This window comes from Scleropages formosus, chromosome 19, assembly GCF_900964775.1.
Source record: "Scleropages formosus chromosome 19, fSclFor1.1, whole genome shotgun sequence".
Lineage (NCBI taxonomy): Eukaryota > Metazoa > Chordata > Actinopteri > Osteoglossiformes > Osteoglossidae > Scleropages > Scleropages formosus.
Window position 1 is genome coordinate 20,211,914 of NC_041824.1, and position 13,559 is coordinate 20,225,472.

The 13,559-nt window shown below is 41.9% G+C and overlaps 1 protein-coding gene across 1 annotated transcript; it reads right to left on the reverse strand.

The window, feature by feature from the left end:
• Positions 1 to 686: 686 nt before the first annotated feature.
• ube2t (ubiquitin-conjugating enzyme E2T (putative)) lies at positions 687 to 7,137 on the reverse strand. The gene is made up of 7 exons (XM_018760362.2): positions 7,034 to 7,137; positions 6,675 to 6,805; positions 4,094 to 4,163; positions 3,786 to 3,891; positions 3,343 to 3,441; positions 3,090 to 3,173; positions 687 to 892 (listed from the first exon to the last, which is right to left on the reverse strand). The coding sequence occupies exons 2-7, from the start codon at positions 6,781 to 6,783 to the stop codon at positions 782 to 784; spliced, it is 579 nt and encodes a 192-aa protein (XP_018615878.1). The 5' UTR covers positions 6,784 to 6,805; positions 7,034 to 7,137; the 3' UTR covers positions 687 to 781.
• Between the last annotated feature and the right edge of the window lie 6,422 nt (positions 7,138 to 13,559).

Genomic DNA, 13,559 nt, shown 5'->3' on the forward strand with positions numbered 1-13,559 from the left:
GAGCTGCTGAGCTGCATACACAGTGCAAGCATCAAAAATGTCACCACATGGTGGTCAGCTTCACAAGTTTACTACATAATTTTGTAAAGGTCAGAGGTAAACAACTACATTAGTTACTTGGAAACAGTAAAACAGTGAATGAGTAGCCTAGTGGTAATTTTAAACTGTTAATTTTTATATGTCAACTATTTTGCACATATTTCAATCATTATTCAATAAAATATCTGAACTTACGAACATTCAAGGGTTTTTAAAAGGATACTCAATGCGGCATCATTATAGTAGGTAGTGTAGTGGTTATAACTACACTTCAAGGCCCTGGATTTAAATCCCACCTCCTGTTATACTAACCCTAAGCCGCTTCAGTAAAAAATGGCATAGTTGTGTAAATGGATAAATCATTTGTAAATATCTTAAACTGCTTTCAAGAAAAGCATCAGCTAAATAAAAGCAACCATGAATTAAGCAGTGTTGAAAAGATCTATATAATACAGTTAAGTACTGCCAATTTTTCTTCTTGTTTCTGATGAAACAAGTGGCAGCAATCCAGCTGCCTGGTTTATAAGTTAAAAAGGAACACATTCAAACCCGATTACATTTGCAAACCAGACCTCAGCCATTTTCTACAACATGGTGAAAATAGTGGAATTGCTGTATAAAGAAGTCAATCACATATACATTGGGTGGAAAGTGAAGTTTAATTCAAAACAATAAGACATCAATAGTGTGATTTAAGAAAAAACATTTATACAAGCACCAGACAACTGGCCAAACGAGAAGTCTAGAAGCATGTCTTCTTTGAGTTCTGCACTTCTGAGCTTAGTGCTTCCCTCTTGTGTGATAGCACTGCCGATTTAGTCCGCTTGTTCTCTGTATCCATTTCTCCCATCTCCTACAGACCATTTGAATATTCAGAAGTTAGTATGCATTTTAGATCTAAAGTCAAAATATATTGGCAGCTAAGGTACACTAAATGTCTGAAGATTGACACTGCATGATGCTGCTGAGCTCTTTTTTGAAGGCTTGCAACCACAGTGGCCAATGTAAAAAATTACTATGATGCAAATATTATTACAGACAGACATAACAAGGTACCTGCCCCCACATAATTTCTGCATTATTGGATATTTTGCATTACTGCATACGTCCTATAACTGATGCAAAAACAAGACTGTCAGAGGATCGGTAGCTACAGCACCTGATCATAACCTACACTTCAAGTAGGAACAGTACATTTCTCCACCTCTGGCCACTTGGTGGACCTCCGCACAAGAGGTCCAGAACTGAAAGGACATACATGCTTGGTCCTGAAAAGATGGAATGAGATCCCTCACTCCATAAATTGAGGGTGAATGTATCTCAGCCTCAAGGATCTCAAAAGATCTCAGACGCACCAGTCTCCGAACAGCTTTATACTGTAAATTTACATTTATTTAGCAGACGCTTTTCTCCAAAGTGATTTCCAATGAACTATGTACTGTTATCAACCCACATACCTTATTCACCAAGGTGACTGATACTGACAAATACACTACTTGCAATGGGTCACTCATCCATACATCAGTGGAACACATTCTGTCACTCACATACTATGGGTGAACCTGAAAAGCATGTTTTTGGACTGTGGGAGGAAACCCACACAGACAAAGGGAGAATATGCAAACTCCACACTAAGTGGGGATCAAACCCATATCCCCTCACACCATGCAGGTGCTGTGAAACAGCAGCACTACTCTCTAAATTTGAGTTACACAATCTGTCATGATCATCTTTTTACGTATGTCCTAACTCTGAATTCTATAAGCAGTAACTTTAGAGATGAGCACTGGGAAAAATGGTAGTTTGAGACAAACAAGCCATGCTTCAATAGTCTCAATCTAAAGCCATATTTTTTGTCAAATGAACTTTTGTCTACTTTGGAAAAAAGTGCCTCCTAAATTAATATAACCAACCAACGTCAACAACTGCTTGTCCCGAGTGGGGTCGCAGCAAGCAGGAGCCTAACCCGGAAACACAGGGCACAAGCCGAAGGGGGAGGGGACACACCCAGCACGGGACGCCAGTCTGGCGCAAGGCATCCCAAGCAGGGCTCGAACCCCACACCCGCCACACAATGGGCACCAGCCAAACCCGTCGTGCCATCACAGCCCCCTAAATTAATATATGTAAATAATAATATCCATAATACATCACAAAATACCAGTGCCTGTAAAAGTAACTGCCCTCTTATAGCAGTTACAGCACTTTCAGCTGCAATAATAAAAGCTTCCTCTAGCTGTAGACTCGAGTTTCACATTGTCGTATAGGAACTTTAACCCATCCTCACATGCAGATTTGCTTTAGCTCATCTATATTTTTTCCAAGCATGATTAGCATGTTTTAGGTCCTTCAAAAAATCTCGATGTGGCCAACACCAGGTAATTGCATAAGTCATTCCGTAAGTTGCAACTTGTATTTTAATTTGGCCATTCTGACGATGACTTGTTTTGATTCCTTCTTTAGAATTTTCTGACACGCAACAGAATTCATGGCTCCTTGAAAGATGGCAAATTCTGACATAGCAAAATATCCCAAGACCATCACACCTTGGTTGGAGATGGGTAGGAGGATATTTCTATGCCATATTTGTTTTGCACCAGACTTAACAGGGTACGTGCTATTAAAAACGTTCCACCTTTTATTCATCAGTTCACAGAACATTCTTTCAACAACTCTTTTCAAGAGGTCTTCAAGAATACATTTTGGGTGTAGAATAATGTGCCTCCAAGAACCTGATCTGCCAACAAGACCTTTGATGTAAGGGTTGGCTCAAATCAGGCCTAACTATTTACCCAATGATTCAAACCACTGACTTTAGCTGTCCCTTTCTTAAATTGATTTAGTTTTGAGTGCAGTTGCAACATTTACCTTGTAAATTAAAGAAAAGAACAATAACAGTATTATATTATCCCCTCTTCTGTTCCTTGTGTACAGCTACAAAAAGAAATATTCAAAAAGGGGAAAAATATTTTTTTCATGGTGCTGTAAAGATAATCCATAAGCATGAAATTCTGAACTATAAACTAAGTAAGAAAGCACTGATTGCTTACCTTGGTCTGTTGCATGGCATGTTTCTCAGTCCACCTCTTTGCCTTCTCCAGAAATACATGCCTATTGTATTTGTATTCTGAAGACTAACAGAGGCATAAGAAAACAAGGTGAAATATCTGATTAAGGCCAGGGTCAGAGTAATACGTAAGCAGCAAAAAAACTCCATGCAGGACAAGCCTAAGCCATGTTAGAAGATTACGTGTATGCAGTTGTGTAATTTGGCTAGGATTTAATTAATTAAATTCTACTCACAATGTCTGCCATGAGAGGGTCATCAGGATTAGGCTCAGCCATGAGCAGCTGGATGGAGGAAAGCACAGTGGAGATGTTGAGGGAAGGTCTCCAGGCTCCCTGTGGCCATGAATAGAATGTGACATTAGCTGCGACGTTAGTTTGTCAATTTTTCAAACACAGAAATGTCTCAAAAGTTCAGTGTGAGAATCAGTAAAACAGTTTAAAATTGTGGTCTGAACTTTAAATCGAACAGCCCTCAACATATGTTAGTACTTTTTTGCTGCAGGTTCAAATTCCTGAAAGAACTGTGTAAGCGGAGCAGGGGACAAAAAAAAAAAAAAGTCTAGAAATACAAGAGATTGTTTTATTTGAAAATAAGCACAGGCTACATCAATGCAATGAGACCAGAAAGACCAACACTGTTAGCAACACACTTTCTTCATGGAGGGGAACTTTCATACCTTTGGTGGTAATTTGAGAGCATCAAGACAGATACGTCCACCATTGTCAATATTGGGGTGATAGATCGGTGTGAGGAACCGAATTTTTGGAGGTTCAAAGGGATACCTAAGAAAATAAATCAGGAAAAACTGCTATAAATTCCACAAAAACCAAGCATGTAAACAGGACATGCCTCCAAGTTTTATTCCATATACACATTTCGATGAAAACATCTGCACATGATCTTATCTAACTTCAAACAAAACCTGAAGCACTTTACAATAATAAAACATTAAAATGGGAAAAATTCCCTGTATGTATTCCTTACCTTTCCGGGATAGTTATCTCAAGAGTAAACACACCACCTTCATAAGGAGTGTCCACACCACCCACTATTTCTGCAAAACAAAGGTCAAACAATTGACAACACTGGATTAAACTTCATAATATTACCCAGAAGTAGCTTTTTTTTTAACAGATATCAAATACAGTAACCATGTTTTCTCATTAATAATGAAATGTTTTTTTTATTCATTTGTTGTAATTTTGATGTTATGTTTATTCTAAATTACTTAAAATCTGTAATGCATGGAATAAACACTGATTAAAACAAGTGAATGAGCCAATTTTCATTGTGTAATTACAGTAATCACACGCAATGCTCACAACCCTTCGCTGCTAAGGTATTTGCAAAGTATCATTGCAATAAAATGTCTGATTTAATGTTAAAGTAATTCCTAATGATTTTGCCTTTCAAATCAGTTCTATGCATTTTCGCACTGCACATTTTAAACTGATAAGTAAAGCTTCCCTTTGCCTTTTAACTTAGCTTAAAACTTTAAAAGCATTTGCTTTCAAGGTCATGGTTGTGAGAATTGATAGTTTTATGCTCTAGATAGGTGGTCGGGAAACTTCTGAAAGCTTTCAAACAGGCACATGGCCAGGCTCTTTCTCTCTTCCACCTGGAGCATCAGCCACTTCCGTACGCATTGCTGCCTGCCCGTTACACATCTCTGCATGGATGTCTGATCACCGCCTACAACTCAACCTCTCCAAAACAGAGATCCTACACCTCCCAGCTGGCCTTTTTTCCTGTCATTATCTCTCGATCAAACTGGACAACTCACTCATTTTGCCTACCTCCTCGGCAAAGAGCCTGGGAGTGACGATTGACTCAAGTCTATCTTTCTCTCAACACATCGAAGCCACAACCCGAACCTACAGATACATCCTGCATCACATCTGCAGGAGCTGTCTTTACCTCACAACAGACTCTGCCCAACTACTTGCCCAGGCCATGGTGACATCCCGCCTGGACTACTGCAACCCTCTCTTGTCTGGCCTTCCTGCTACTGCCATCAAACCTCTGCAGATGATACAGAACGCTGCTGCCCGAGTTGTGTTTGACTTGCCAAAGCGTTTGCATGCATCTCCCCTACTTGTTTCCTATAGCTGCCCGGATCAAATTTCAGACCCTAGTTACAGCCTACAAATACATCAATAGAACTGCTCCCAGGTACGTACAAGACTTCATCATCCACTACACCCCAACCAGACCCCCACACTCTTCCACATCTGCCCACTTGGTGGTCCCACGCACGAAAGGTAAAGCACAAGAGTTCTCGGTTCTGGCTCTAGTGTGGCAGAACAACCTCCCCCCTCACTCAGAACTGCTTAATCTCTTTCCACAATTAAAAAGGGCCTTACAACTCATATCATCCGGACTCACTTCGCCCATGATCTCTTAAGCTCATGTAAGGTGTAATTGTTCATGATCAGGCTCAGATCAATCCTTTGCAGAGCCACTCCTGCAAAGTAACGTAAATGTTTATATATCGCCCAAAAAAAAAAAAAAAAAAAACTACTAGGAAGGTATTCAGGAATCGGCGATATTCTGGTAAAGTTTTATGCAACTACTTGCTTTCCTTATGTCCTTATAATTTATGTCTTAGGCTGCTGGGAGGATTCACTGAGTAAAAATTTCATGCACAAATTGTATTTTCCATGGAGAAAAGCATCTGCTAAATGAATAAATTTAACATAAATTCCCCAGATTAATGGGAGGGGGGGGGGGGGGGGACTTCTCACCTTGGTGTTTGATGTCACTAAGGTATTTTAATATGAAATTTATGCTTACAAGAACCATGATACCTCACTATTCCGATTTTAAGGTACAAGCTACATGTGCTTGCAAGTCCAAATTCTTATGAGCGTTCAGTATTCAAGGTAAGTCCGTCTTTAAATTAACTGATGCCTTTGCCAAAGGTATCAGTTATGTACAACAGGTCACTGATGAGTTATTTAAAAAGCGAGGTATTCTTACTGTATTAATTTGTCAAGAGAAGAGCAGCGGGAGCAGGACTAAAACAGGGAGCCCATATGACAGTTGCCCTGACGAGAACATTAACTGTATTAGTCCAACGCCGTGGCATTTGAAGCACATTTGACAGACATGATCTGAGACGTATCCAGGTTACCCCTCAAAAGTCAAAAGGTGAGCTTGCTATACGTGCAAAGTTACTTCACAATCCCCCCACGAAAGATACGACTCTGAATGAATGAATGAATGTTCCTTCGAAGAACAAACGCCTCAACTGCAATTACAGCTTTTCTCCACTCGATGGCATCGTTTCTCTTTTTTCCACAACTTCACAGAAAAATACTGCGTGTCGCTACACATTCCTAACACACGAGGATGCAAATCAGTGCGAGTCGAACGCAAGACTGAATAAAATAAAAATTAAAGACTACTTAATGTAAATTCATTTGCCAATCCTCCGCCATCCTGACTGGGAAAACGTGTAAAAACTCCTGCAGACAGTGCTGCTTGCCCACCACGCCACGGCGTTGGTAACACACGACAGTTGGTCTCCGGCCGAATCGAATGATCTCTCACTGGCTTCACTCACGCGCCTTCAGCTCCCCGGTGTTGTCGTCGCTCTGCCAACAGGATACCCCCGGCGGCGGCTCGGTGCTCAGCAGCTGCAGCTCCCGCTTCAACCTACTGTTCCTCTGCATTGTTTCCTTGCCTTGGCTCCGCCTAAAATAAATGAGCCGCCAAGATAATGACCATGTTGTTCAACACACCACGGTACGCCGCGCAGGTACATAACATACCATGCTGATGCTGCATGCATCATGCGAATAACGGTTATCATGTGTTCTTGTTTTCCTACACGTTCTGTCTTTAAACACTTAACTTGCTTTTAAAAAAAAAAATTATCGCCAGAGCATGACATATCAAATGAGTGACTTATACCGTCCTTACCTGGACAGGATTAAATATCACACGTACTGTGTTGATGCGGAAATTGCTTGACTTTCCCTCTTTTTTTTTTTCTTCTCAAAGATTGGTGTCACGTGACGGACCGCTTTCAGTCGAACTGCATGCTGGACGTTGATGTAGTTTTTATGTAGTTTTTTAAACAGCAGTCTGCTCAATATACAACTACAACTCCCGAAAAGCATTGCAAAACGCTGTGCAACTACTCCAAAGCATATCTCATTCCATAAATACAAAGTCACAGTCAACTTTATAGTCATTGTCTCTATAGGGGAGTTACACATAGCAGGAGAATGAAATTCTGTTTCTCTTTGGAACTCCATGCCTCATAAAACACACAGTGCAGTCTGTAAAAAGATAAAAATGACAGATGAGCGCAGAAGCAAGACAAGACAGTGCAGTACACAGGCCACAGTCTGGCAACAATATATACAATATACAATATAAACAGACAATGTACAAATTGAAACTATAAGTAGATTTACATAAAATATAAATATAAGTACCAAAAAGGCTATATGGAACATAATTTAACTGTAAACTAGAACAACTAAACACAATGGACAGTGGGGACTAGAGACACTAGACAGCTAGCTAGTAACAGGACCAATAATAAGTTAAATAACTGTTTGAGTGTGTTACTTGCTTAAAGTGGCATGCACCTTGTACAAAGTGACATATGCTTTGTTGAGGACTAGTGCACACTTCTTGTATGTGTACGGGAAAATACAATCCGCTGTGTCGGGAGACGGGTGTGCAGATAGGGCAGGGGTTCACGCTGTTGAGGATTCTCACGACCTGAGGGAAGAAGCTGTTGTACAGTCTGGAGGAGGAGGTCCAAATACTTTGGTATCTCCTTCCAGATGGCAGGGGGACGAAGAGACTGTGGGAGTGGTGGGGTCAGCTGTGATGCTGTGGGCTTTGCGGGTGCATCATGTTTGGTAGAGATGGTACATGTCCTCTGTGGAGGGGTGGGGGTACCGATGATCCTTCCTGCAATGTTCACTATGTGTTGTAGGGACTTGCGATCAGAAACCTTGCAGTTCCCATCCCAGGCTGTGATGCAGTTGGTCGGTATGCTCTCTATGGTTCCTCTGTAGAAGGTAGTGAGGATGGGTGGGGGGGAGACTTGGCATAGGAAATAAAGGCACTGCTGGGCTCTTTTGGTGAGGGCTGACGTATGTGAAGACCAGGTGAGATCCTCAAGAGTGTGCACTTCCAAGAACTTTAAGCTGCTCACTCTCTCCACAGTGGTGCTGTTGACGGTAAGGTACATGTAAAAAGTATATAAACTGCACACCTCAACACACATTTTTGGTACTGTAGTAATTATACAGTTTAGCTAAGTCATCTTTATGTTTCAGTGCCATGTATTTTTCTGAATGTTGTATTTATTTTTTGACTGACGTCTTTACCCAAAGCGACTTCAAGTACCATGTGTTACCAGTTTATACAGCAGTGTTATTTTCACAGGAGCAATTCAGGGTAGATACTTGAATTTTCTCATGGGTACTACAAGAAGGAATACACAACTGGGTCCTTTGAGTGCTAGGCCACAGCCCTAACCACTGTGCCATCTGTTGCCATTCTAATGATGCCCTGCTCAATGGAATTTAAGCTATTTAACTTAAACTTATCAACTCAATTTTCCCAGAAATTATCTTCTGTATTTTGACTTAGCCTACTCATTCCATATACATTTATTTAGCAGATGCTTTTCTCCAAAGTGACTGCCAATGAACTCTATGTAGTGTTATCAGCCCACATACCTTATTCGCCACAGTGACTTACACTGGTAGATACACTACTTAAAATGGGTCACTCATCCCTACATCAGTGGAACACACTCTCTGTCTCTCTGTCACTCACACACTATGGGGGAACCTGAACAACATGTCTTTGGACTGTGGGAGGAAACCCACAAAGACACGGGGAGAACACACAAACTCCACACAGACTGAGTGGAGATGGAACCCACGTTCTCTCGCACCACCCAGGCACTGTGAGTCAGCAATGCCACTTACTGTGCCACCGTGCCACCCACTGCCAACTGCATCTGAAACAGCTCAGATGAAGACACTTTGATAGTGCAAAACTTTATTGTAAAAATGTCTCATTAAAAGCATTGACAAGAAAAGCAGTGCAAAAACAAAATGCTACAGAATTTAAGCTTCAGGTCTGTTGTTGACACTTGTCTAATGAGAACTAGAATTCTTACATTTTCAGGCAGAAACAAGCAGTAAAAAATGAGTTACATGATGTGTAGGTTGCTGCAAAGGAGATTAAAGACCAGTGTTTAAGCAAGCTTAATTTACCTCCCTCCATTATTTGTATATACAACGTATCTGTGTGTACTACAGGAAGTCCCTGGATTACAAACAAGTTCCATTCCTACGTCTGTCTTTAAGTCGAATTTCTACGTAAGTCAGAACAGTTAAGTATGGTTCGTGTCTGACATCAGTTAGTCAAATGTTTGTCTTAGTATATAATATATCATTTACCTTTCTATGCATAAAAAACTTTAAAGAAACACTTTCAGATACACTAAAACATCTTTAACATAATAATGTATGCAAGGTGCCGAGTCAAACCTGACCTATAGCGACCACTCATGTGGTTTTAAGGCAAGTCAAGGAGGGAAAAGAGGTGGGGTACCAGGCCTTTCCTCTGCATGCTGGAGGAGGCAAACACAGGGAGAAACACGGAGTCATCACGCACCCCAAACAGAACTCGAACCCCAGACCTGCCACAGACTGAGGCACCAGTCAAACCTGCCGTGCCGCCACACCCCGCCCCTTTAACATAATAATAATAATAATAATAATAATACAGTGTAATAATGTAATGGTAACGATAACAATAATAAAAGTAACTACAGTACTTATAATAGAGAGACATAGGAAGAGATAATAAATGCTACTACAGTATATATAACAGAGAGAGGAGGAGGAGAGAGAGACTGTGTGTGTGTTTGGGTATAAAGAAACTTTAATTTTCGCTTTTCCAATGTTCATTTGCCTTTTACCTTTTTCCAACCGATTTATTATGTCCACTTTAGTTTTAATCGTGATCGTTTTCCATTTCTTTGATGCATCACCCTTACTTGCATTATATTTACGCTTTGGTGCCATGGTTAGGAGGGTAAAAACAGAAAAATTAAAGCCAAATATAGAAACGCACACGAAACTCCATTAACAGCAATGTGGTCCACATCATACTAGAAGACGTGGGTTGGTCGATGCACAAACGTAGGTATTGCAAAGAATCCGATGTCATAGTCGAGGAGGCGATGCAAGTGTCAGGAGCCGTGGACGTCAGGAGCGGCAACAAGGGATTGAGGAGACCAAGGGACTTGGAAGGACGGGTAGGTTGTATTGGGTTCACTCGAGAGGGCTGGAGAGACGGTTTCTCAAATGAGATTCCACAACCAGGGTGTGCAGGTGTGGCTTCTTTATACACAGCTGCTCTGATTTCGGGCAGGTGCGGACGCTGGGGACGAGGTCGTGGGCATGACAGTCCGACTGAAAAGAAGGAAGTCTTTGTCATACTTCGGGCTCAGGCACCCACGAGCCGACAAACCGTTGTAGACATGTAATTTTTTGAAAGTAGCACCCATTTGTTATTAGGAATCACTGTATGTAACTCAAAATTTTTAATATAGTAGGCTTTACAGGTGGGGTGGTTCGTAAGTACGGGTTGTACATAAATCAGACCTTCGTAACGCTTGTCTGTATTGCTAATATTTTTGGTACACCCAATTACCTGAAGGTTGTTAGGTCCCGGTCCCAAACATGCTCAGAGCTTAACAGTTATTTCCTGGAGTCTTTGACCTGCATCTTGATAATTGCCTCAGTGAAGTTGGACATTGTTGCAGAAAACTCAATTCCGCCGGCCTTCAGAGAAACAGATCCACCATCTTTGCGCAGGTTAGCAAAGGACACGGGGCCAACATGGCTCCGGTATATCTGATCAAACATTTTCTTATCTGTGCTCAGCTGGTGGTCTCCGATGAACAGGGCAAACTCATTGCTGTAGGTGACAAAGTCGTAAGGGTTGGAGAAGAGGAGGAAGACGCGCTTGTTGGCGAACTTGTAGCTCAGCAGCCCCACGGACCCGCGGAAGCCTAAGTTCTTGGCGAAGAGGCAGACGGCGGTCTCTTGGGGGTCAATCACTGCGGCCGGGGGCACTTTCACAAAGCCACTGAAGCAGAATGTTCTTGGAAATGCACAAAATACATAATAATCATAAATGCTGTACAATGAGCAGTAGGAAAGTAAAAGCTGTTGAATTGCTGCTACTGACACACTATAATAAAACCATCTTTTATGGATTATGAGATTTAAGCAGGATTGCAATTTTTCTTTGTTTAGCTTGACACCTTTCTCAAGCAACGATAAAAATGCATTCAAATATACAATATTCTTAATGTACCAGTTAAGGACAAATAGCAAGAAGTAGCATAGTGGGTAACCCTTTGGACTCAGAGGACCCAGGTTTGAATCCCACCTGCTGCAACACACTTGAACAATGTACTGACCATAAAAATTGCTTCATCAAACTTTGCGAGCTGTGTAAGTGGATAATTTAGTTATTTAGATATAGATATGGAAAATGGCATTTCCAGCGATATTTAATTTTTTTCTTTAAAATTCAGGTAAAATAGGGGGGCGCAGTGGCGCAGTGGGTTGGACTGGGTCCTGCTCTCCGGTGGGTCTGGGGTTGGAGTCCCGCTTGGGGTGCCTTGCGACGGACTGGCGTCCCGTCCTGGGTGTGTCCCCTCCCCCTCCAGCCTTACGCCCTGTGTTGCCGGGTAGGCTCCGGTTCCCCGCGACCCCGTATGGGACAAGTGGTTCAGAAAATGTGTGTGTGTGTGTGTATTCAGGTAAATTATTGTAAGTTACCTGACATTATTAAACTGCCTTGGAGAAAAGCCTTTGTCAAGGCCCACACTGCCGAGCCAATGCGGAACACCTGGTGCACGGTGCGGACTGGGGCATAAAAGGCAGCGTCAGACGAGGAGCTGATGTGGAACCTTGTTCAGCCTTGTTGTTTGTGGCTGCCTAGCATTTGCTGGACTGATCCCTGATCCCTTCCCGTCGCGTGCCCCTGCCCCTGATTTCTCGTCTTTGTACCTCCTTATGATCATGGACCTATTGCCTGTTTACCGACCTTGCCTTCTGGATTGTCCTTGTAACGACGTTTGCACCTCGAAGAGCGACTGCCTGTCCTGTGACCACGTCTTTTGGATTTCCCCGAATTTCACTCCGCACTTGGGTCAGCCGCTTCCTTCCGGAACCAGCCACGACATCCTGTAGTCGTGATTTCTACAGCCAGGGGTGGAAGTGACAGCCGCCACAGCCCCAACCAGGACACTACCAACTCTTCCAACAGTTTATTTGGTATCAGTACAAGAAGAAGTAGCTCGGGTGTTCTGTTTTATATTGTTGTTGTTGTTGTTGTTGTTGTTGTTGTTTATTATTAGATAGACTTGCATGTTTTATAAGAATAACTCAGTACTTCACTGTGCTTTTCAACGCCATCCTCGAAGAACCGCTATACACTAATATGCATTCCATACGGGTAACCGCGGGGGCGTGTCCACATCACATCAAGAAAGTTCGAGAAAGATTACTTTACTCTCAGTATATATTGTGATGTCCTACTTATTAACATTATCACGTCATGTGCAAAGCAGCTAAATAATAATAGAAATTGTTTAATACAGGAAAAAAGAGAATTCTTTGAAAACAAAAACTCCACATACAAAAAAATCGTTCATTAAAGTTTGTTAATTTGTTTATGCACTAGTGATGCGGATATTAAGTTAAGAGGACATGAGTTCTCGCCCTGTACTTAGATATTGATGCTGCACGCTACACAAACAAAGAAAGGCGAAGTTTTTCCTCCATTAGGGCGTAGGCACTGCGCAGCGGGAACGGTAATGTTTTCGTTGAAGAGAGAGTAAAGGAGTAAAAAAGAGGGTAAACGCACTTACTGAGGACTCTCCAAAGGCAACTCGCTCTTGTTCACAATCTCGATCCCAACGCACCGTCCGTGCTGTTTGTTGTCCGCAACAAGCTTTTCCACAGACATGTTTGTTTATCGTGAACTGAAATGAAATATGTAATCGCTAGTAATGCGAAGTTGGTTTCTTCTTTTCTTTTTTTCTTTTTTTTTTTTCAAAGAAGAAATTTTTCTGCAGCCTCTTCGTATGCAAAACACCCTAACCTATGCAAAACCGTCGCCCCCGCACGTCCCTACTTCAAAAATGAATCTGGTAAAATCAGAGTACAACCGGAAAGTGCCAATGTGAGGGGCAGAGTCTTTCGGCGGAGGTTCAAGCTGGATTCTTTTTTCAGAATCAGAATGAGTTTTATTGGCCAAGTGTGCTGACGCGCGTAAGGAATTTTCTGTGGTTATAGTATTTAGGGACAAACACACACACTCTCTGAACCGCTTGTCCCCTACAGGGTCGCGGGGAACCGGAGCCTAACCCGGTAACTCAGGGCGT

What these genes read in the sequence shown, in the direction of transcription:
- ube2t (XM_018760362.2), bottom strand. Translation starts at nt 6,783, where the DNA reads ATGCAGAGGAACAGTAGGTTGAAGCGGGAGCTGCAGCTGCTGAGCACC. An exon ending in ACCCTCTCATGGCAGACATT is followed by an intron (nt 3,174 to 3,342) that starts GTGAGTAGAATT and finishes TGCCTCTGTTAG; the next exon opens with TCTTCAGAATACAAATACAA. An exon ending in ATGCCATGCAACAGACCAAG is followed by an intron (nt 893 to 3,089) that starts GTAAGCAATCAG and finishes AATGGTCTGTAG; the next exon opens with GAGATGGGAGAAATGGATAC.